Source organism: Anolis carolinensis, chromosome 2, assembly GCF_035594765.1.
Source record: "Anolis carolinensis isolate JA03-04 chromosome 2, rAnoCar3.1.pri, whole genome shotgun sequence".
Taxonomy (NCBI): Eukaryota; Metazoa; Chordata; class Lepidosauria; order Squamata; family Dactyloidae; genus Anolis; species Anolis carolinensis.
In genome coordinates this window covers 193531449-193557311 of record NC_085842.1, presented here as the reverse complement: position 1 = coordinate 193557311, position 25863 = coordinate 193531449, and the positions used below count along the sequence as shown (strand labels likewise).

The 25863-nt window shown below is 43.6% G+C and overlaps 1 protein-coding gene across 9 annotated transcripts in view; it reads left to right on the top strand.

The window, feature by feature from the left end:
- elavl3 (ELAV like RNA binding protein 3) overlaps positions 1-25863 on the top strand; it is a 125400-nt gene that overhangs the window by 10948 nt on the left and 88589 nt on the right. For 2 of the 9 annotated variants that reach the window (XM_062974132.1, XM_062974131.1), the window contains exon 1: positions 7725-8323. The exons of the other annotated variants lie outside the window; for them this stretch is intronic. In XM_062974132.1, the coding sequence (XP_062830202.1) occupies positions 8315-8323 (9 nt within the window). In that variant the 5' untranslated portion in view covers positions 7725-8314. Of the gene's footprint in view, positions 1-7724; positions 8324-25863 lie in introns of those variants that run through there. 9 annotated transcript variants of the gene reach the window in all.

Sequence of the window (25863 nt, the reverse complement as noted above, 5' to 3'; positions counted from 1 at the left end):
GGCAACAGCAACCGCATTGTCCGTAGCTTTAAACAACTCCTCCTCCGTGCATGAGGCAGGACATTGTGGGCAAGCATACATATGTGGAGGATTCCTCCAGGTAGTGCCACCTTGCCAAGTTGTCTTTAGATCTGCCCACTCCACTTCTGAGTCTGTTCAGGGACTTCCAAGTTGCCCATTCTTGGTTTCCCCTGGAGGAAGACCCTCATGGGGGGCCATCCAGTTGGAATTGCCTGGTTTAGCTGCCCAGAGGGACACCCTTGCTGTTGCTGGAGGAACATCAAAAAGAGTAGTGGTTCTCATGAAGCCCTTCCTTGATTTGAGTCTGGTGGGAGGAGGCTGATAGTCATGCAGTGGGTGGCTTTCACAATGTTCGACCTTTTTTCTCTCACCGTTAGCAGCAACTTCCCGTCGCACGTCAGGAGGGGCAATGCCAGCAAACTTGTAGAGTTTATCAACAGGTGTAGGTTTAAGGCATCCTGTGATGATTCTGCATGTTTCATTCAGTGCTATGTCCACCTGCTTTGCATGGGCAGACTTGTGCCAAACAGGACAGGCGTACTCAGCAGTTGAGAAAGACAAGGCCAGGGCTGATGTTCTTATTACTTGTGGGTCTGCACCCCATGAGCTGCCAGTCAGTTTCCGCAGGATGTTGTTGCGTGCAGCTATTTTGTGCTTGGTGTTCATGCAGTGTTTCCTATATGTTAATGTTCGATCTAAGGTGACACCAAGATATTTAGGATGGAAACAGTGTTCGAGCTCTTGGCCTTCCAAAGTAACTTTCAGTTTCCTGTTGGCTTCACAGTTACGTAGGTGGAAAGCACACACTTGTGTCTTGGCAGGGTTGGGCTTCAGGTGGTTCTCTTTGTAGTAGCTGGAGAGATCTTTCAAGGCATTAGTGAGTTGCTTTTCAACTGTTTCAAAATCTTTCGCTTGTGTTGTGAGGCCAAGGTCATCAGCATATATAAAACTCTTTGTGAGTGGTGGTTGTGGCTGATCGTTCGTGAAGATGTTAAATAAGGTCGGGGAAGAACACTGCCTTGGGGTAAACCATTCTTTTGCCTCCTCCATCTGCTTTTCTGACCCTGAAACTCCACATAGAAGCTGTGGTTTTCTAGGAGGGCTGGACAGTTTTTGTAAAATCAAAGTCCCGGGTGATATGGTAGACTTTATGCAGCATTTTTCTATGTTGCACCGTGTCATAGGCTGCCGTAAGGTCCACAAAAACTGTTCCCGTAATGCAGCCTTTCTCATAGCCTTCCTCAATATGCTCAGTCAGATGAAGAATTTGACTTGTACAGTTTTTCCCTGGTCTGAAACCTGCTTGTTGTGGAATAAGCTCGGGTTCGATAACAGGTCCTAGTTGATTTAATAGCACCCTCTCATAGACTTTATATAGATGACATAAGAGGGAGATTGGTTGATAGTTCCTGGCATTGGAGGCATCTTTCCCAGGTTTTAAAATGGCCAGCATTGGATATACCTCATTAGAAAAGGCAATGATGCTTGGTCAGGTAAAAGCAGTAGGAAGAGGAAAATCACATTCCAGGTGGATGGAATCAATCAAGGAAGTGAGGAAGGTTGTTGATGAAGGTATGACTTGGAGGTCTTTCATTCATGGGGTCACCATTGATCAAAGTCAACTTGATGGCAGCTAACAACATCAAAGCCTGAATATCAGAAGAGCCCACTAAGGTTATCAGCCCCTGCTTTATCTGCCCATACACTAGTTCTCCCTCTTATCAATGGATTCTCCATCCATGGATTCAACAGCAACTTTAAGGCTGATGTGGCCCTCCATGAAAATGAGATAGACATGCCTGCTTTAAAGAATTTTACCAGTTGAACTGGTAGGGCCAAATGCAGTTGGAAAGACAGGGAACTTGACTGTCTGTTTCAGCTCCTCCTGGAATGGGTGGTTGTCTTGCTCCCCAGGCCCCATCTTCGTGGGTTAATGAATACTATTTCAAACTGGGATTGAAAAGACTGGCATCACTATGCAAACGATTACATAAAAAATCCTGGAACCAGTTAAAGCCTGGATGGTGATGATAACAAACCAGAATGCTAATGCGCATTAAGGGCTTTCTTTCATGCACTTATCATTTGGCACCTAGAATCATAGAATCATAGAATAGTAGAGTTGGAAGAGATCTCATGGGCCATCCAGTCCAACCCCCTGCTAAAGCAGGAAATCGCATTCAAAGCACCCCCGACAGATGGCCATCCAGCCTCTGCTTAAAAGCCTCAAAAGAAGGAGCCTCCACCACAGGGGCAGAGAGTTCCACTGTCGAACAGCCCTCACAGTGAGGAAGTTCTTCCTGATGTTCAGGTGAAATCTCCTTTCCTGTAGTTTGAAGCCATTGTTCCATATCCTAGTTTGCAGGGCATCAGAAAAAAAGCTTGCTCCCTCCTCCCTGTGACTTCCCCTCACATATTTGTACATGGCTATCATGTCTCCTCTCAGCCTTCTCTTCTGCAGGCTAAACATGCCCAGTTCTTTAAGCTGCATAGGGCTTGTTTTCCAGACCTTTGATCATTTTAGTTGCCCTCCTCTGGACACATTCCAGCTTGTCAACATCTCCCTTCAACTGCGGTGCCCAGAATTGGACACAGTATTCCAGGTGTGGTCTGACCAAAGCAGAATAGAGGGGGAGCATGACTTCCCTGGATCTAGACACTATACTCCTATTGATGCAGGCCAAATCCCGTTGGCTTTCTTAGCAGCCGCATCACATTGCTGGCTCATGTTTAACTTGTCCATAAGGACTCCAAGATCTTTTTCACATTTACTGCTGTCTAGCCAGGCGTCCCCCATTCTTTATCTTTGCATTCCATTTTTTTCTGCTGAAGTGAAGTATCTTGTATTTATCCCTGTTGAACTTCATTTTGTTAGTTTCTTCATTTTGCAGTTTGAAACTAGCTTCCAACTACATTCGATGGTCAGTGTGGATGAGGCCTCTGCTATTGAATATGGGGGGAATCTCTCTTAAGAAGCCACCTATAATATTGAACTCCAGGGGTCCTCACAGGGAGAGGTACTCCTGTGGGCCTCGCTATCTTTGGTGTGAACTTCATGCTTCTTCTTAGCATATTTCAGGAGAATTTCCTTGAAGGCTCCTCATCTTCTCTGGTTGACTGACTGAGTGCGGGCAGATGAAGGCCATTTCACATTGAAGAGCAGGCATGCTTGTTTTCTGCTGCCCTGGAGACTAGGATTCAATGGGGAGTAGGACACAGAGCTATGGATTCAAACTGTGGGGTGGGGGAAGCAATGCCACTTGAACATTAAGAAGTTCCTGAAATTAAAAACTGTTCCTCAAAGTGTGGTGGGGGTTTCCTTCTCTGGAGGTTTTTTAGCTGGATGGCCATCTGTTGGAAATGCAAGCCACTAGCCAAGGGGGTGGTTTAGGGGTTCAAACCAGCCATGAAAAATTTCAGGTTGAAAACAAAAATCCCTGGTTTACTCATGATTTTTAACTGGTTAACCAAACCCCCCTGCCAAGTATATGAGAAGCAAATATTTGAATCCTTCCAGAACTACAAGCACTATCTCAACCAAATTTACATGATTATTACCAACTTTCTACCAATTTACATTGCAACAGCAGCAATAGCTAACATAGTGGAAGCAACCATAGTGGAAGCCCTGCCAAAGAAACCATGGAACAGAAGCAAAGAGAAAAAGAAGTTGTGTCATTGGAGTTTATATGAACAAGACAGTTTCTGATGATCACATAAAAGCTCAACTAGTGCAAAATCCAGACTCCATTGCCAGGATATGTATTTCCTGTGGATAAGAGGAGGCATCAAAGATTTCAACCCAAATGGTTTAGCAAATTTCCCTGGCTAGCCTATTCATTTCATATACAAGTTGTACTCTGTAAGTAAGTATGGTGTGTTGTTTGGAGGAGAAGCTGAGCGTAAAGGTGGTCATCAGAAGCTAGGTGCATTGGTGGCTAAACCATTGGTGTGATGGAGAAATGCAATATAAGTCTTTGGGCCTTTCCACACTGCCCCTATATCCCAGGATGTGATCCTAGATTATCTGTTTATCCTGGATTATCTGGCAGTAGGGACTCATATATTCCAGTTTAAATCGAATAATCTGGGATGAGATCCTGGGATAAAGGGCAGTGTGAAAGAGCCCTTCAATAGACACCAAACAGAGTACCATCAGAACAACTTGTGCTTGGCTGAAACTTCTTGCTCATTCACAGTGGAAACCGTCTTGATGTAGCCTGTCATCATGATAAAGGAAATAAGAAGAAAGCAGAAGAATACAGAAAGAAATTTCAGCTAATTGTGGAAACTATTGCCCTTTGTGGCCGACAAGAACTGACTTTAAGAGGGAGTAATGATTCAGGACCTGTTCCCTGTGAAAAACCTTTGCACAGTGATGGTCATTTCAGGGCCTTGTTAAAATCTCATGCCAGATCAGGAGACACTGGCCTGAAAAGTCATCTCCAGGGAAAAAAGTTTCAACCCCTCCCGATTTTTTCCCCAATTACGGACCTGCAGAAATGCTTGGATTGTGTGCCTGGCAGAAGCGGGTTGAACCAGATAGCACTTGGGGCGGGGGTCTCTTCCAACACTGTGATTCGATGATTCACAGACCCCCCCCACACACACACACACATCTTTGCAGCTGTTGGAAATAGCAACCTCCAAAGCCTTCGCTATTTATTTGTTAATGTATATATTTGCTAACCTGCATTCTATGTGTATTTTGATTTGCCAGTTTGATTGTACCTCTCTGGTGTGGGAGGAGTTACAGATATGTGATTGTACTGAGCATGTTCAGACTCAGGACTCCATTTTGTGTTCAGTATGTGTTTGGTCTTCAAAGAAAGCAGATATCTGTTTGGACTTCCATAGAGAAATATTCTTTAGAGACTTTAATGTATGCATGTATAGTTATGGACTTCAGTGAGTATACTAAAAGACTATGGACTATTGATTAAGAATGATATCCTGTGTATTCAATACACAGAGAGAAGCTACATCCTATCTATAACCAAACTTTAATAAGAAATGTACCTGTATGGTGAATTAATACAAGATGTTTTTGAGTAAACAAGATAGTTAATTTTCAAAGAAGAGTTTGTTTTATATATCTGAGTGGATATTTTAAACTAAAAGGTTTTAAGGGAGTGTATATCTTATGCCCGGCTGCTCACTGGAAGGAAGGATATTGGAGGCAAAGTTGAAGCATTTTGGCCACATCATGAGAAAACAGGAAAGCTTGGAAAAGATCATGATGCTGGGGAAAATGGAAGGAAAAAGGAAGAGAGGCCAACCAAGGGCGAGATGGATGGATGGTATCCTTGAAGGACTGGCTTGAACTTGAAGGAATTGGGGGAGGCAACGGCCAACAGGGAGCTCTGGTGTGGACTGTTCCATGAGGTCACAAAGAGTCAGAAATGACTGAATGAATGAATGAAGAATATCTTTTGGGCAACTGCAATTTCAATTCCATGGTTGATGGAGTTCAGAATGCTCTTTGATTGTAGGTGAACTATAATTCCCAGCAACTACAACTCCCAAATAGTTAGGTCTATTATCCCCAAACTCCACCAATGTTCAGATTTGGGCATACTGAGTATGGTCCAGATCCATCATTGTTGAAGTCCACAGTGCTCCCTGATATAGGTAAACTACAACTCCAGAACTCAAGGTCAATGCCCACCAAACCTTTCCAGTACAGTACAGTACAGTAGAGTCTTACTTATCCAACGTTCTGGATTATCCAATGCATTTTTGTAATCAATGTTTTCAATACATCGTTATATTTTGGTGCTAAATTTGTAAATACAGTAATTACTACATAGCATTACTGTGTATTGAACTACTTTTTCTGTAAAATTTGTTGTATAACATGATGTTTTGTTGCTTAATTTGTAAAATCATAACCTAATTTGATATTTAATAGGCTTTTCCTTAGTCTTTCCTTATTATCCAACATATTCGCTTATCCAACGTTCTGCCGGCTTGTTTACGTTGGATAAGCGAGACTCTACTGTATTTCTGTGGTCATGGGAGTTCTGTGTGCCATGTTTGGTTCACTTCCATAATTGGTGGAGTTCAGAATGCTCTTTGATTGTAGGAGCACTTTAAATCCCAGCAACTACAACTCCCAAATGACAAAATCAATCCCCCTCCCAGTATTCAAATTTGGGTGTATGGGGTATTTGTGCCAAATTTGGTCCAGTGAATGAAAATACATCCTGCATATTTACATGATTCATAGGTAAAGATTAGGTAAAGGTTTTTCCCCTTGATATAAAGTCTAGTCCTGTCTGACTCTGGGGGTTGGTGTTCATCTCCATGTCTAAGCCGAAGAGTCGGCGTTGTCCCTAGACACCTCCAAGGTCATGTGGCCGGCATGACTGCATGGAGCGCCACCCGGGGCTCCAGATTACGATTCATAACAGTAGCAAAATGACAGTTATGAAGTAGCAAAGGAAATGATTTTATGGCTGGGGGTCACCGCAACATGAGGAACTGTATTAAGGGGGCCGTGGCATTAGGAAGGTTGGGAACCACTTTTTTCTTTCGTGTCAGGAGCAACCTGAGTTGCTTCTGGAGTGAGAGAATTGGCCGTCTGCAAGGACGTTGCCCAGGGGACGCCAGGATGTTTTGATGTTTTACCATCCTTGTGGGAGGGCCTCTCTCATGGAGCTGGAGCTGACAGAGGGAGCTCATCCACGCTCTCCCCGGGTGGGATTTGAACTTGGCAGCCTTCAGATCAGCAACCCAACCTTCAAGTCACAAGGCTTTTATCCCCTAGGCCACCGGAGGCTCCTGAGAACCACTGAACTAGTGGATCAGGCGCTGCGGCTGCGCAGAAGTCGGCGCTGCTTGGTCTCCCTCCTCCTCCTCCTCCTCCTCGCCCTTTCGGATGCTGATGCTGCGCTCTGTTCTCCTGCTTCCCTCCCTCCTCCTCCTCGCTGATACGTCTCCCCACCAACACCTGTTCTCTGCGTCCTCCCCGCTTCAAATTCCTCGGTGTGTGTGTGTTTGTGTGTGTGTCGAGATCCGAATTAGCGTTTTCCCGTTTCATTGGCGATGAGGAGAAACATACGAAGACTATTGGGGAGGGAAGGATGCGATGCCTTTATCCCTCTTCCATCCCATTTTAAGCACCTGATTCTGCCCAATGGCTGTCCCTAGGTCCAAGGGGCGAAGCAGGGTGCGGCCTCCAATGGGAAAGGAAAGAAGTGGGGATCCTAAAAGCCCTGGATGGATAGAGGGGCCACTCCTTGCAGGCCTGTAGTCAGGGGTTTTTTTTAGGGGTTCAACCCCCCCCCCCCGAAATTTTTCAGATTAAAAAAAACCTGTCTTAATCATGAATTTTAACTGGTTAACCAAATCCCCATGCAAAAAATTAAGAGTCCCTCCAGGCACTATCTCAAGCAGATATTGAGAGGTCTGAACCAGGGGTTCAAAACCCTTCCCGAATTTTTTTTTTCTGGCTACAGCCCTGACTCCTTGGACTGTTTGGCCGAAGAAGGAGGAAAGGAGGGGGGCAGAAGAGCAGTGCGCTTCTCCCTCCTTCCTATCTCTCTCCCTCCTTTATCTCTCCCTCCTTCCTATCTCTCTCCCTCCTTCCTTTCTCCCTCCTTCTTTCCTTTCCTTCCCCCCAAATCCCGCGTGTACCCAGTCAAGGGCGTTTAAAGGACCATTGTGCGCCTCTCCGCCCGCCCAGCCCCTCCTCCTCCGCTCCCCTCCCTTTTCCCCTTCTCCACCTTTTCATTCCCCCCTCCCCGTCTTTTTCTTCTTTTTCTTTCTCTGCTTTCCCCCCACTCCCTCCTTTTCCTTCCTTCCCTGCATCGCTTCTGCGGCGTGGAGTTCTTTCAGCCTTGGTCGGGAAACAACAACAACCACCAAAACATCATCCACACCATCACCACCGCCTTCATCCCAGAGACACAAAAAAACCCCCCCCTACAATCTCGGCGTCGCATCCATTTATCTCTCGCCCGCCCTCTTCCTTTCCTCCCCTCCCCTCTCCCCTCCCAATCCGGACGTGTGCTACTGCTGCCAGCCCCACCGCCTTGCCTCCTTCCATCCATCCATCCGTCCTCTTTTGTACGCAGCATCGTCTTGGAAGGAGGGGGGAGGGCTACGAACAGAAGAAGGAGGCGAATCGGGGGGCCCATTCCTTCCGACCCGCCCCACCCGTAGAGGAGGAGGAAGAGGAAGAAGAGGAGGAGGGGGCGGCCAAGAAGCCCGCTGCTAGAGCCGTCCTCGTCCACCAAGGAGCCGCCGCCGCCGCCGCCGATACCCGGCTGGAGCCCGGCGCGCCCTAAGCATGGTCACTGTAGGTATTTGCCCCGCCCGTGGCTTCTCTTTTTTATCGGGGGAGGGAGGGAGAAGGAGCGATTTGTGTGTGTGTATGTGTATGCTACGGAACCCCCCCCCCCAAAGGGGAAAAAACAATTTGTACGCATTGGGGCTTTGTGGAAAGGAGTACAATGCTCTCCAAGGACTGGTTTGGATGGAGAGGGGATTGTTCACACCTCCCAATCCCACCCCAATGAAGCGACGTGGTGCTCTCTATGTGTGTGTATATAGAAAGGTGTATATAACGGATATCGGTGGGGCTGCTTGGATTCTAGGGTGCGGAATTAGATTGGGGGGAAATGTCGGAGGCAACCAAAAGCTGCCCTTTTGTGTTATGTGTATTATGGGGGGGGGGGGGGGGAGATGTCGGAGGTAAGCAAAAGCTGCCCTTCTGTGTGTGTTATGTGCATTGGGGGGGGATACCAGAGGTGATCAAAAGCTGCCCTACTGTGTGTGTGTGTTATGTGTGTGTATATATTGGGGGGGATGCCGGAGGTAAGCAAAAGCTGCCCTTCTGTGTGTGTTATGTGCATTGGGGGGGGGGGGGATACCGGAGGTGACCAAAAGCTGCCCTTCTGTGTGTGTTATGTGCATTGGGGGGGGGGGGGATACCGGAGGTGACCAAAAGCTGCCCTTCTGTGTGTGTGTTATGTGTGTGTGTGTGTGTGTGTATTGGGGGGGGGGGGATGCCGGAGGTAAGCAAAAGCTGCCCTTCTGTGTGTGTTACGTGCATTGGGGGGATACTGGAGGTGATCAAAAGCTGCCCTTCTGTGTGTGTTATGTGTGTGTGTGTGTGTATTAGGGGGAGAGACGTCGGAGGTAACCAAAAACTGCCCTTTTGTGTGTGCGTGTTATGTGTGTATGTGTATTGGGGGTGGGTGGGGGGGGGGGGAGATATCGGAGGTAACCAAAATCTGCCCTTCTGTGTGTGTGTTATGTGTGTATGTATATACACACACACATACACACACACACATATATATACACTTATACATATATACACACATATATACATATACGCTCATACGCATATATAGACATACATACATATACACATGCATATATACACACACATAATACATGCACACACACACATATATAAACACACACACAAAACACGCCAGTTTGATTCCTTCCCTCCCTCTCTCCTTCCTTCCTTCCATACATCCATCCTTCCCTCCCTCCGTCAATCCCTCTCTCCTTCCTTCCATCCATCCATCCATCCATCCATCCATCCTTCCCTCCCTCAATCCTTCCTTCCTTCCTCCCTCCCTCTCTCCTTCCTTCCTTCCATATATCCATCCTTCCCTCCCTCCATCCATCCTTCTCCCCCTCAATCCCTCTCTCCTTCCTTCCTTCCTTCCTTCATTCCTTCCTTCCTTCCTTCCTTCCTTCCTTCCCTTGCTCCCTCATTCCTTCTTTCTTTCCTTCCCTCTTTCCTTACATGCCACACACACACACACACACAAAACGGCAGCGTGTGTGTATACAGCGTGTGTCAGACGCCATTGGATACGAAGGCGCGCCCTCATTTCAGGGGCCACCGACAAAACCCACCACCCGCACCCCATTTCTAGAGAGGTTTATACCTAAGGGGTAAAATATTGTCTTGGAATCGAAGAAATCTAGCGCCTGCCTTTTCTTTATCGGATGGTCACGCAGGGAAGGGAGAAAAAGCGAGGGCGTTTGGAGAGAAGAAATGGGGGGGGGGGGCTGGGGGGGGTGCCTAGGTGGGGAAGAGGAGCCTCTGAGAAAACACCCCCGTTTCCTTGCATATCTATCTATCTATCTATCTATCTAACTATCTATCTATATCTATATATATATGGTCTTAGCACCCCATATATAGATAGATTATATATGTATGTGTGTGCGTATAGATAGGGGCCGTTTGGGGTGCAAGGAGTGGGGCGTTTGAAGGGCGCTTCGTCCTCTCCTTGGGGCGTGCCTGGCTCGGCTCAACGGAGAGAGGGAACGCGGCCGTGCCTGCCTTTCTTTTTTACCCTCCTGCGCGCACGTCTGGATGCGTCCACTGACACGCGTGTGCCTTTGGGAGTGGGGAGGGTGTGTATGGGAGATGGAGGAGGGGGAGCGCCCCGAAATGGCCTTGCTTAAGGTGATGCTGAGGGTTGTGTGTCTTATGTGTGTGTCTTCTAGAGCAGGAATAACACCAGCTCTTAGAAGGGACGCGCTTTTTGCACCGGGATGCGTGTCTTAAGAAAAGGGATGGAAATGGAAAGGAGGGGAATCGTGTCATCATCCTTAGCAGCATCAGCAGCATCTTGGGCCCCTTTCCCCTGCCGCACCCTCGGCTCCCTGACTCCCTCCCACCCTGTGGGGCTGAAAGAAAGAAGTGGGGGGGGGGGGGGAGGCGATAGTGAGAGCCTGTGCGCAGACGGGCTGCATTTTGCAGCCGAACAAAAGGAGCTGGCAGCCGTCGCCTTCGGGGAGGGGTTGGAGCGCCTCCCCCTCCCATTCCCCCCTCCCATTTCTCTCCCCCCCTCCCCCCGTGCGCGCGCTCCCGCTCTCCTCCATCCTCCGTGGGCGCGTGTCGTTTGCAAATGCCACTCGGAGGAAAAGAAGGATGCAAGTAGGCAAGGCACTGGCAGGCGCGCGCTCGCTCGCGCGCTCACTCACCGGCTCGCGCCTTCGCCTTGAAAAGCGAGGCAGAGGAAGAATAGAGGAGATGCCTGCCTGCACCACGCAGGGATCAAAGCCGAATACCAGGCCCCCTTTCCTCACATAATGGTCTTAAGAAGGGCAAACAAAAGGACACTGCTTGTGCCCACCTGCATGCGTTATTATAAGGAGGGGACATCTCTCTCTCCCCCGCGCCCTTTCCAAGCTCAAGGGAAGCAAATAATAATAATAATAATAATAATAATAATAATAATAATAATAATAATAAAGACTCTGGCAGAAACCAGTACGGGTGGTCCCGGTGGTGATCGGCACATTGGGTGCCGTGCCAAAAGATCTCAGCCGGCATTTGGAAACAATAGACATTGACAAAATCACGATTTGCCAACTGCAAAAGGCCACTCTACTGGGATCTGTACGCATCATCCGAAAATACATCACACAGTCCTAGACACTTGGGAAGTGTTCGACTTGTGATTTTGTGAAACAAAATCCAGCATATCTATCTTGCTTGTTGTGTCATAAAATAATAATAATAATAATAATTACTATTATTATATATCACACAGTCCTAGACACTTGGGAAGTGTTCGACTTGTGATTTTGTGAAACAAAATCCAGCATATCTATCTTGCTTGCTATGTCACAATAAAATAATAATAATAATAATAATAATAATAATTATTATACATCACACAGTCCTAGACACTCAGGAAGTGTTCCACTTGCGATTTTGTGATACGAAATCCAGCATATCTATCTTGTTTGCTGTGTCATAATAAAATAATAATAATAATAATAATAATAATAATAATAATAATAATACATCACACAGTCCTAGATACTTGGGAAGTGTTCAACTTGTGATTTTGTGATACGAAATCCAGCATATCTATCTTGTTTGCTGTGTCATAATATAATAATAATAATAATAATAATAATAATAATAATAATAACAACAACTTTATTCTTATATCCCACCCCATCTCCCCGAAGGGACTCAGGGCAGCTTACATATGGACCAAGCACAGTAATGCAACAGTAAAATACAACAACATAAGATACATTTCAATTGCATAAAACATACAATACATTGAAACATACTCAAGCAATAGCTACTAGTCAGGCGCTACTAGTAGCATATTCCACTGGGGGCAAGGCAAATGTTGTCTGTATTTCATAAACCTCTACTGAATGGCACAAAAAAACAAAATGGCACAAAGACACGCTGACCTTGTAGATGCGTCTCAGCCATTGCCCTTACTGCAATGTACCCCCCTCCCCTTTATTCTCTCCTAAAAATAAGACTCCCTGCCGCAATGTTTGTCTGGAAGGGGACTGTGGTTTTGGGGTTTTTCCCTAAGGCCCCTTCCACACAGCTGAATAAAATCCCACATTGCTTTGAACTGGAATATATGGCAGCGTGGACTCAGATAACCCAGTTCAAAGCAGATCCTGTGGGATTTTCTGCCTCGGTATTCTGGGTTATATAGCAGTGTGGAAAGGCCCTCAATCTTTTGCAACAGCAGCCTCAGGATTGTGCTGGAAAGGCAAGAAACGGGATGGCAAAGGGAAGGGTCAGCATCAGCAATGCAGCAGAAATGGAGTCACTCACACAGAGGGAAAGCGGGATGTCCTTAAAGTTGCAGTGCAGGAGACAAGCCTGGCATGTGTCCCCATCACTGATGGGCTGAAAAAAGGCTCTTGGGAAGGGTGGGGCAGATCAAAGTGGGCCCTTTCTCTGAACAAAGGATTCCCCCAGGCAGGAATGAAGCTTGCAAGGCCATTAATGCTAATCAAGGTAATTAATTGCAACATTCACACTGGCCTCCAACAGACAAGAGTCCTGTCTCCCACTCTGGACCTTCCATAGATATATAAACCTCCCTTGCTTAGTTTTATTTATTTATTTATTTATTTTTAATTTATTTTCAGTATTTATATTCCGCCCTTCTCACCCCGAAGGGGACTCAGGGTGGATCACATTACACATATAAGGCAAACATTCAATGCCTTAATAATAATAATATAATAATTTTATTCTTATATCCCGCCCCATCTCCCCGGAGGGACTCGGGGCGGCTTACATGGGGCCATGCCCAGACACGACAGCATAGAACAAAGACAGAAGACAAATGCAGGCTCCGACCTGGCCTCGAACTCATGACCTCTTGGTCCGAGTGATTGGTCTCAGCTGGCTGCAGCTGGCTGCTCACCAGCTTGTGCCACAGCCCGGGCCTTTTCCAATATACTTCACAACCTCTGATGATGCCTGCCATAGATGTGGGTGAAACATCGGGAGAGAATGTTTCTGGAACATGGCCATAAAGCCCGAAAAATGCTCAACAATCCAGTTCCCCTGATGTTTTGTTTTTAGCCAGGATCCTTCTGGTGGATGGAGCACAAGCAAAGGCCTTTGTTTGATTTGTCCCGCCCCCCCCCCCCCCCCCCAACACTATCCCATTTTGTCTGGAATCAGCTGTGTCTTTTAAAAGAAACATAACACCCTTCTCTCGGGGCCCTTCCTGACAGGCCCTATATCCCAGGATCTGATCCCAGGTTTTCTGCTTTAACTGGATTATATGAGTCCACATGGCCAGATAATCGGAGATATACAGAAAACCTGGGATCAGATCCTGGGATATACTAGGCCCTGTCTCAACCATCAAAAAGGAGGATGAGCCCCCTTTCCTACTCTCTTTCCTATTGTTTATTTTGAGATTTCAATGCCGGGTGACAAGGGAAAAGGAATCTAGTGTGAGGTGTCAGCCCCAGTTTGTGACTATGGTGGGACTGAAGACACAGCCTGGTCTTAGCTTCCAAAAATCTCACAGGGCTGTGACATCCAAAAATAAGCAGCATTGCTGAAGTCTTGGGATTTCTATTGGAGGAGGGTGGAGCGCCTGGTTATTAATAACATTTGGCCCACAAAAGCAGTTGCCATAATAGATGTCTTCCATCTTTAAGGGGCTGGAAGTTTTAACATGGCTACCCCTCTGGAATTCAGCCTACAAAACCCAGGATTGCTTGCTCCTCCCAATGGACTGCTGTGTGATGTGTGGATGAAAGGGAGTCAGGGCATGGCTCCTTCCGTTTTACAGAGTGATTAATTACTGTGTAACACATTTTTTGTTCCTGGATTATGCATTTCATTTCCTAATTGGTTCTACCATAAAACATGGAAAACAACAACAACAACAACAACAATAAGAAGAATAACTTTATTCATATTATTTATATTCCATCCTATGTTTCCAAGGGGACTCAGTTTATTAAATTGCCAAAACATTGTTTTTGCAGGATATCCTGCGGCACATTTTGCTATAGTTTTTCACTGTATATCTCATTGAGTCTCAACCAATTCAATATAATTTGTGACATCCACAAAAATGACGTTTCTGGAGTAGAATAGCTACTTTCAATCTAACTAAGGTAAAGGTTTTCCCCGGATGTTAAGTCCAGTCGTGACCGACTCTGGGGGTTGGTGCTCATCTCCATTTCTAAGCCGAAGAGCCGGTGTTGTCCGTAGACACCTCCAAGGTCATGTGGCCAGCATGACTGCATGCAGTGCCCTTACCTTCCCGCTGGAGCGGTACCTATTGATGTACTCACATTTGCATGTTTTTGAACTGCTAGGTTGGCAGGAGCTGGGGCTAACAGCGGGCGCTCATTCCGCTCCCGGGATTTGAACCTGGGACCTTTCGGTCTGCAAGTTCAACAGCTCAGCGCTTTAACACACTGCGCCACCACCAGGGGCCAATCTAACTACCGCACAATTAAACAGGAAATAACACTTTCATACCAGGAACAGAAAATTTTCCAATTTTTTTACATAGTGTAATTATTAATGCCAAGATGTGCCTGCTGCCTTTCTCCCCACCCTGTTCCACATATAGCACATTTTTGCTATAATTTTTCAGTGAATATCTCCTTGAGTCTCAACCAATTCAACACAGTTTGTGGCAGCCACAAAAACAAAGTTTCTGGAGTATAACAACTACTTTAATGCAAGTACAATGCAACTACAATGCGATTTTCCTGCTTCTTGGCAGGAAGTTGGACTGGATGGCCCACAAGGTCTCTTCCAACTCTAGGATTCTATGATTTTATCATTCTACTGCACAATTAAATAGGAAATAACACTTTCAAACCAGGAACAGAAAATGTTTCAAATTTTGTTACATAGTGTTACTTTCGGCTGATGAACACATTGTTGGCTTAATACAGCAACATCCCAAATCTACAACACTGCTCTTTATTGGGGCAACCAAAAATAAACACAAGACCGCATGAAAGCTTTCAAAGCTTCACTGACTTCTGTACAAGGTAAAGGTGCTCAAAATCATACAGGAGAAGAAGAAAAAGATGAAGATGCTTCAGTCACAGGCCTACCTTTGTCTTTAGATGTTGGCTTTGTTGTTTTCCATTGAGATGGTTTGGAACAATATCAATGCATGCCAAGGTCATTTCTCCCTTTGGACACTGGGACCTTGGGAGACAAAGGGTCATAAAATCTAGACAATAAAATTCTAATTCCTTTAGCAACAGGAAAAGTAACTTCCCTTAAGATCTGGGCTACTTCTATGGGCTTGGAAACACCAGGGCCAAAAGGCAACTTGCTGCTCATTGTTAGACAATGGCAATGTGGCAACGGACATTGTAGTGTCAATGTCTTTATTGTGTGGCATTGCATAGCTAAGATTTTGTGAGTTTTTCTTCTATGAAGTCCTTTCCTCTATGAAGTTTCAGAGCTTCCTAACATGGTTGAGGTGAAATAAAGTATAATGGGAAGTGGAGTTCCAGGCCCATTCCACAGAGCTGAATAAAACCACACATGATCTGCTTTGAACTCGGATATATGACCGTGTGGACTCAGATAAACCAGTTCAAAGCAGATATTGTGGGATTTTCTGCCTTGATATTCTGTCTTATAGGGCTGTGTGGAAGGGCCCCCAGATGATATACCTAAAAGTCCCTAACAAACACTTTCTGAACACATGGACGCTACATCTTGTCCCTTAATCTGGGAAGGTATCAGTGTACATGCAAATTGCTGTCTTCTCTTCCCATCCCATCCCATATGATCTCTACCATTCTTTCACTTTTTTCTATGAAACCTTGCTTGCTTGCTTTACTCCCTTCCTTCCTCCTTCCCTCCCAGAATCTACCTGGGTTGGGTAAGTGCAGCATCCTCTTTGAATTGGTTGTGTAGCCCAGAAATTGCTCTTAATACTGGCAATCCAGTGGCAATGTGGGTAGGAGGCAAAGGAACACAAAAGAGGAGGGTGGTTGTTGGGAGAAGATTGCAAAGGGCATGGATGTTTCAGGGGAAACCATTGGCTTGTATCCCTGCCATTTGTATATGTACCTGCACGAGGAGAGCTGCGTAGATTCCATACCTGATGAGTGACTTATTCTGAAATGGGTTGACTCTTGTCCAAAACATTTTCTTTGAAGCCCTGAGGAATCATAGACTTAGGAGGCTAGTGTGATGTTGGTAACCAGGATTTGTAAGGTATCTGGGGGAGTTGGAGAATATTGAGTGGGGAGGGGCATGCCCCGCAAGTGTCTATGCTGGGTGTGAGTTGGAAGTTGTAGTCCAAAGAGGTTCTGAAAGAGAGGTCATAGGCCACTGTTTCTTAAACCTTGGATCCTGTCCCCAATGGGTTCCCCTTTGCTCTATGTTGGGATCCTGAAAATTTTGGCAACAGTCAAAGGTTTCTGAATGCCACCCATTTACACAAATCAGTTGGCGACAAGTTGCAGTGTTTACGGTGGACTCTGCAGAAAATGCTTCCGCTGTACTTCACAAAAAAAGTAAAATCAGTCTGTTTCTCCCGCCTTGTAAAGGCTGATTTGTTATCATTAAATGTTTGATTTTCTACCTATTTTATACAACTATATAGCTGGGTTCACAAAAAAAAATCTCAGTCCGAAAGCAATCACAACTGAGTAGAAAGAGTTTAAGAAGTCCTGTCATAGGCAACTAACAAGTATGGGGGCCTTGCTTCAGAATGTGTCTGGTGACAGAAAAGGAGATATATGGGGTTTTAATCTACACTTATGTTCAAGAAGCCACTAGATTAGGATTCTTAGCATGCTCAGGTTGGGGAAGGTGTTGGGATATTATAGGATATACTTCATCAATCTGGAGAACAAGTCCTATGAGGAGTGGCTGAAAGAGCTGGGCATGTTTGGCCTGCAGAAGAGAAGGCTAAGAGGAGACATAAATATGTATAAATATGTGAGGGGAAGTCATAGGGAGAAGGAAGCAAGCTTATTTTCTGCTGCCCTAGAGACTTGGTGTGACCAAGTCATGGACCAGCTTCTAAAATCATGCTGATTATCACTCCTTGCTCCCTCCCCCAATTTTTTGAAAACCTCTAGAATATTTTTAGAATGATATTAAAAATTAAAACATAGTTTACTTCTCCCAAATTGTTTCTGAACAATTCTACTATCTATGGCTTGATAATACCCCCACCAAACAAACCTTGATCTTATCATTTTATTTAAGGGGCCCCTTTTGACTACACTGTGGTAATAAGTATCATGCTATTTGAGCATCCACACTTTTTGGTATCTATGGGATGAAAACCTAGCAGAGAGCTGACTACCTTTATGTAACATGATATACAGTATCAATCATTGCAATTCATGGTCTTTGTTTCCTTTTTTGCCCTTCTTTTTAAAACGAGGGAATTGGGGGTTGTCTAATACTTTGGAGGACTAGAAGAGACAAAAATTGTTTTCCTTGTTTTGCTAATGCTAATTTCTCAGTGTTTAGTTTAAAAAAATAATTCTTGGCTAGTTCCTCATAAATTAGCAAACCAAAGCAGCTCTTTACACTTCAGGTGAGGTTTTTTGTTTTGTTTTGTTTTGTTTTTACATTTCAGAATCTTTTAGTTCTTTTTGAAACAAAAATGTTTAAAAACAATTACATGTATCATTATTGCCAAAACAAAACACACATTTAATGCTTCAAACATGATAATTTGTGCCAAACCAAATTGCATATAACACCTCCCAACAAAGGATCCTCCCAGGCAGGAAACAGCCAGGTTTTAAAGCTGCAAGGCCATTCAATGCTAACCAAGGTGGCCAATTGCAACATTCACACTTGCCTTAAACAGACAAGAGTTCTTTCTCCCACCCTGGACATCATTCCACAGATATATAAACCCCACTTGCCTAATTTCCTAGGTGACCTCACAACCTCTGTGGATGCCTGTCATGTGGATGCGGGTGAAACATCAGGAGAGAATGCTTCTGGAACATGGTCATACAGCCCAGAAAACTCACAGCAACCCAGATTTTATATTCCTAATGACTTCCAATCTGTAAGGAGTACTAATATTGTATATTTCTTAGAAAACAGGGACCCGTCCCTTGGCTTCAGAATTTTCTGATATTTTCCCCATTGTTAATGAATTGTGCTGTACAAAACTAAGAGATATATTTGCAAAATTTTGCATAATATCTTGAATCCTGTTTTCATATTTTTCTCTATCTCAGCAAATTGGCTTTGAATGGTGTTTCATATGAAATCACTGGAATACCTGCACTGGCCAAAATGATAGGGCTTGTATTCCCAGCTGTGGGTTCTAGTCAAATTCCTTAATTTCTTCTAATTTCTAAAAATAAAATAGAAATACTTACTCCAGAAGACCTAATTTTGGATGCAGCTTCTTGAAATGCACATTTACATGAGAAAGATATGCTAGAACACATCTCATTGGGTTCAAAATGTGGGCTTCCTTCATAGAATCATAAAATTGGAAGAGACCTTGTGAGCCATCCAGTCCAACCCCCTGTCAAGAAGCAGGAAAATCACATTCAAAGCACCCCTGACAGATAGCCATCCAGCCTCTCTTTCAAAGCCTCCAAGGAAAGAGCCTCCACCACACTCTGGGGCAGAGAGTTCCACTGCTGAACAGCTCTCACAGTGAGAAAGTTCTTCCTAATGTTCAGGTGGAATCTCCTCTCCTGAAGTTTGAAGCCATTGTTCTGTATCCTAGTTTCCAGTGCAGCAGAAAACGAGTTTACTCTCTCCCCCATATGACTTCTCCTCACATATTTATTCATGGCTTTCACATTCATCTTAGATAATTTGGTCAGATTTTTTAAAAAAATAAACAATTTCAAGTACATTTAAAGCACAACAAAATCAATTCAAAAGGAAAGAGGGAAAAAAAACATACAAGACAGCAAAGAAATAGAAAATAAAATATGCATCACATTTGACATATAGGTTTGAAGCCAGGGGCCCCAGCCTGTTGTTCTCCTGATTTGTTGAAACAAATAGCAAGGAAACATCTGGAAGCAACAGCTCCCCCTGTGGCCAGAATTGTGAAGCTAGAATGTTAAATGCCTCTCTGTCTGTCTATACTGTATGTTGTTTGTCTGAATGGCATTGAATGTTTGCCATATATATGTTCATTGTAATCCGCCCTGAGTCCCCTTCGGGGTGAGAAGGACGGAATATAAATACTGTAAATAATAAATAAATAAGACTAGGGCAAAAGGAATCTCTTAAAACTATCAATAATTCTTATCTGATTATATAGCAACAACTACACCCCCCCCCCCTTCATAAGAAACACCCATCCCCGAGGACTGGGAGTCCATCATTATACAATTTGCCAGATTATAAGAACTATAAGAAATCTTCCATCAACCAATCCCAGTAGTCTGAATGGGAAACCCTTACAGGTTTTTTGGGGGCACAACCATATAACCCAGAATATTAAGGTAGAAAATTCCACAATATTTTGTTTGAACTGGGTTATCTGAGTCCACTCTGCCATATATCCCACTTCAAAGCAGAAAATGTGGGATTTTATTCAGCTGTGCAGAAGGGGCCTTGGTTTGGCTCATTTAAGATGACTCTGTAACATTAGGGTTACAGTGCTATAGGACACATTTAATGAGACTGACTTTGAGATAACTTATTCTGAAGTAGTATTAGCTTGTCTTGTAAGTTTCATTGTATTTTAGCATATACCTTAGCACAATAGTTCTCAACCTGTGGTCCCCAGGTGTTTTGGCCTACAACTCCCAGAAATCCCAGCCAGTTTACCAGCTGTTAGGATTTCAGGGAGTTGAAGGCCAAAACATCTGGGGACCCCAGGTTGAGAACCACTGCTGGCAGGATGTCCAACCTTGTTTTGTGCCTGCATGTGTTCAGCAACGTTGCTTGCTTACTTTGGCTGGATCTTGAGGCCTGAAAGAGTGACATTTGGATTGAGAGGAGCCAGCAAAATAGCACATACTCTGAGGTCTGTTCTAGGTCTTTTTAAGGCCATGTAGATGCCAATGGGGAAGGTCTCCTTTGAAGCTGGAGGCCCAGTCTTTGCATCGCATAGTATAGCAGCTCAGATCAGCTCTTTCCTTAACTGAACCTTGTTTTGGAGCTGTATCTATGGCTCTGGCTCCATCTACACTACCATATACAATCCTGATTACAGTAGAGTCTCAGTTATCCAAGCTAAACGGGCTGGCAGAAGCTTGGATAAGCGAATATCTTGGATAATAAGGAGGGATTAAGGAAAAGCCTATTAAACATCAAATTAAGTTATGATTTTACAAATTAAGCACCAAAACTTCATGTTATACAACAAATCTGATAGAAAAAAGTAGTTCAATATGCAGTAATGTTATGTTGTAATTACTGTATTTACGAATTTAGCACCAAAATATCATGATATATTGAAAACATTGACTACAAAAATGGCTTGGATTATCCAGAGGCTTGGATAAGCGAGGTTTGGATAAGTGAGACTCTACTGTATCTGCTTTGAACTGAATTATATGGCAGTGTAGACCAATATAATTCAGTTCAAAGCTTGATACAGCAAATAGGTTAATCAATAAAACATACTACCAGTTCAAAGTACAGTAGAGTCTCACTTATCCAACATTCGCTTATCCAATGTCTAGATTATCCAATGCAGTCTGCCTTTTAGTAGTCAATGTTTTTGTAGTCAATGTTTTCACTACATCATGATGTTTTGGTACTAAATTCGTAAATACAGTAATTACTATGTAGCATTACTGCGTATTGAACTACTTTTCCTGTCAAATTTGTTGTTAAACATGATGTTTTGGTGCTTAATTTGTAAAATCATAACCTAATTTGATGTTTAATAGGCTTTTCCTTAATCCCTCCTTATTATCCAACATATTTGCTTATCCAATATTCTTTCGGTCCGTTTATGTTGGATAAGTGAGACTCTACTGTAGATAGCTTGGATTTTCTATGGCAGTGTAGATAGGGCCTTAGTGTCATGGGATTTTTCTCTTCCATTAACAGATCCCCTATTTTCCATTATTATTTTCCCAATGAAAGTACTTTGGGAAATTAACTGAGATAATAATAATAGTAGTAGTAATAGTAACAACAACAACAACAACAATAACAATAATAATAACATCAACAACTTTATTTTTGTATCCCACCTTCATCTCCCCGAAGGGACTCGGGGCAACTATCATGGGGCCAAGTCCAGATAGTTACAATAAAACAGAATAAAATACATGATACATTTCATCAGAAGATAAAAATAGATCAAAATAAAAACATAATTATACACAATAACATACTAAAAAATAAGAGACAATAGTATAGTTAGACATAATTTAAAATCAGAACAGACACTGACAAAAACAAACTGGGCCAAAGTGCAAGGAGCTCCCTCTAAACCTTGCGGAGAAGGCTTTCATTTTAGAATTCAAGGATATACGGTAGTTGTGTTACTCTGCAATCTTAGTATGCAAAGGGAATGTCAGTATGCAAATTGTTACAAGATCCCTTTGCATACTGCTTTCATTTCATTTTATTTTTCTTTCAGATGTCATATTACTCCCTTATCCATTTTATAGATGGTTTTGTAACAACTAGAGAGCCATCAAGATGTAGTGGTTTGAGCATTGGGGAACCAGAGTTCAAATCCCTACTCGGTGACCTTGATCAAGTTATGTTCTCACAGTCTCAGGAGGACAAAGAAAATCCCTTCTGTGCAATCTTGTCAAGAAATCCCTGTGATAGGGTTACTTTAGAGTCACCTTAAGTTGGAAATGAAGGCACACAAGAACAAACAGCAATAATAAATGCAACTATTTATTTGGATTGCTGTGCTGTGTGTGGTTTTGATGACTTCCTACATCTGCTAAAAAATGTGTAGAGGAAAAAGTGACATCTTGTTCATATTCTCTCTGGAGGCATTTTTGGGTTGCTATCAGCTGTTTGTGTGTAATACCTGCTGCCTGATGATAGGGTTATTCTTTTTTTAAAAATATATATATTTTTTATTGAAGTTTTACCTTATAAGATAGAGTAAATTAACATCGAAAGAGTGAGAACATTTGATTGTATAGAAAGTGGGAAAACTGAGATTTATTCTAATTTAGCATCTACCAGTTGTGTCATAATGCAACTCCCATCATCCTCAACCATCATGTGGCCACGGTAGGTCAAGCTGTCTTAGAGACTGAAGAAAGGACTTGTCTTCCAGAAAACCAAGTTCCTGCTATTTTCGTCTCTTTTTCTGGTAGTCATTTCCATCTCTTGCCAATTCTCCATTGCTTTCTTGTGTCTCAAACTTTTATTTCCAGCTAGTGTTTTAGAGCCCACATTCTCTTGCTTGGTTTTTGAAGTTCTCTATGAGATCATTTTTAACAAGAACAGCTTCTGATGGTTGGCTGTGAGAGCTGATCCTAGAGCTGGAAACTGAGGGCCCTTCCACACAGCCATATAACCCAGAATATCAAGGCAGAAAATCCCACAATATCTGCTTTGAACTGGGTTATCTGAATCCATACTGCCAGTTCAAAGCAGATAATGTGGGATTTTATTCAACTGTGTGGAAAGGGGCCTGTGTCAGTGGACCACAGAGTCAAGCCTGGATATGCCAATCTGCAATCAAGGCTAATTGAATATATACTCATACAGCCTCTGCTTGAAAGTTTCCAAAGACACAGCAGTGGGAGATTCTCAAAAATATGGGGACTCAATCTTACCCCAAAGGCTTGTCCATTGTATGTGCTGGTGTGTATCTTGAACCTACTCAATTGAAGTGATGGCTTCAGGGCTGGATATGTAGGTTTCTAATGCAGGTTCTTAATTTTAATGTATTTTTTATTTAAATGGATTTTAATTGTGATGTAAATTGTTTTTATGTATGTTTTTATATTGTAAGCCACCCTGAGTCCCCTGATGGGTGAGACGGGTGGGGTAGAAATGATGTAATAAATAAATAAAATAAATATGTCACTAGGGCCACAGGTTGCCCCCCATTATCTCCCCAGGGTTTATAGTTATGCCGGCTTGTATTCTGTTACAGAATATTTCAAATCCTGCAGCAGAGTCTCTGAATGAAGCAAAACATGCCTATTATTATTATTTTGACACAGCAAACAAGATATATATGCTGGATTTCGTTTTACAAAATCACAGGTTGAACACTTCCCAAGTGTCTAGGACTGTGTGATGTATTTCCAGATGATGCGTGCAGATCCCAGTAGGGTGGCCTTTTGCAGTTGGCAGATCGTGATTTTGTCAATGTCTATTGTTCCGAAATGCCGGCTGAGATCTTTTGGCATGGCACCCAATGTGCCCATCACCACTGGGACCACCTTCATTGGTTTCTGCCATAGTCTTTGAAGTTCAATCTTGAGGTCCTGATAGCGGCTGGGTTTTTCCTGTTGTTTTTCATCAATGTGACTGTCATGTGGGATGGCGACATCAATGATCCAAACCTTTTTCTTTTCCCCAACTGTGATGTCTGGTGTGTTGTGTTCCAGAATTTTGTCAGTCTGGATTTGGAAGTCCCACAGTATCTTTGTGTGCTCATTTTCCAATACTTTTGCAGGTTTGTGATCTCACCAGTTCTTTACTGCTGGGAGGTGGTACTTGAGGCATAAGTTATTATTATTATTATTATTATTATTATTATTATTATTATTATTATTATTAATGCTATGAGCTTTTTTTCTCGAAGCAACGAACAGAAGCTCAAATGTTACTTCCTCTGTGTTATTTTGCATTCTTGGCACTAAGTTTTGACTTTCACAATATATAAAGGTAACAGAAGGAGTGAAGGCTGTAGAATGGATCCAGTTTTGAGTACTTTTGGACAAATACTCCCAGCCACGAGAAGACTTTTTAAGCCAGGCCTCCTCTAGTTTATAATGCTTTCTTTTATGAAGTGGTAACCACATAATTATCTTGGAAAATTTACCTTTCTAGTAAGTGCAAACCAAGCTGAGTTTGCACAACTTAACTTTGTTGGAAGTATCACCCAGCCATGCTTTCTGTTGTAGACAATGCCTTTTCCCTCTCTCTGTGCTTCTGGATAGTGCTTTGGGAATCTCCTCACTTGGCTGTTAGTGTGTGCCCTAGATCTAGCAGGATGTGGGTTTATTGTACAAAAAAAGTATGACTACCACCTTTTGCAGTGACAAGTTGCATACACTGGTACGATGGGAAGTTAATGCCCATGTCTGTCACCAATAGGTTACAGGTTTGCAGACCCTTCCCTAGAAAGGTAAAGGTAAACGTTTCCCCTGACGTTAAGTCCAGTCATGTCTGACTCTGAGGGTTGGTGCTCATCTCCATTTCTAAGCCGAAGAGCCGGTGTTGTCCGTAGACACCTCCAAGGTCATGTGGCTGGCATGACTGCATGGAGCGCAGTTACCTTCCCGCCGGAGCGGTACCTATTGATCTACTCACATTTGCATGTTTTCGAACTGCTAGGTTGGCAGGAGCTGGAGCTAACAGCGGGCGCTCAAGCCGCTCCCGGGATTTGAACCTGGCACTTTTCGGTCTGCAAGTTCAGCAGCTCAGCGCTTTAATGCACTTCGCCACCTAGAAATGCTTCCCTTAAATACAATGAAGGAAATCAAAGGGGAAAATGGGTGCCTGGTCCATGGATCTGTAGAACCCCAGGAGCCATGGATCACAAGTAAAGGATTCCTGGTTTAGTATATCTTGGTGGATCCCTTGTCATGGAAGTGATGAATGTACACTTAGTTGTTGTTGTTTCATTAATGTATATACCAACTTTCTCAATTTTCCACATCCATCAAAAGACTTTTTTGTGTCAGGAGTGACTTGAGAAACTGCAAGTTGCTTCTGGTGTGAGAGAATTGGCCGTCTGCAAGGACTTTGTCCAAGGGATGCCCAGATGTTTTGATGTTTTATCATCCTTGTGGGAGGCTTCTCTCATGTCCCCATCAAACCATTAATATGTCCTTTCCTCATACTCTTCTAATTCAAAAAAGGACTCTGTAAACCACAGAAGAGCCCAGCTTGGTTGTACAGTTGCTCTTCCTGCCACTCTTCCAGATTGCACAGGTGTCATTCAGATGCTGGCTCCTGTTTATGATAGAGATTCAGTACCTGGAGCACGCCTGGTCAACCTGGAGGAGGAGGACCCATAACATAGAGAGTGCCTCCCTATAACTTGCATTTTCAGCCCAGTTTCTTTGGATCTAATCCAAGATTTTATCAGTATATTTTTATGTGATTTTTATGACTTGTTTTTATTGTTGATGGATCTATTTTATTGCTCTGTTTTTATATTGTTGATGTCCAGGCTTGGCCCCAATGTAAGCCGCCCCGAGTCCCTTCGGAGAGATGGGGCAGGGTATAAAAATAAAATTATTATTATTATTATTATTATTATTATTCACCACCACCACCACCTTTCCTTAGCCATTCCTGGAATTGTTAGCATTCTTGGTCTCTGTCATGATGTTGAGATCCTGCTTTTGCTCCCTCAACCAAAGCAAGGCAATGGTGGCTATTCCACAGAAAGTATCACAGCCTGGCCTCACAGCACCCGGAGTACTCAACATCCCGCTGTGCATGAAATATTC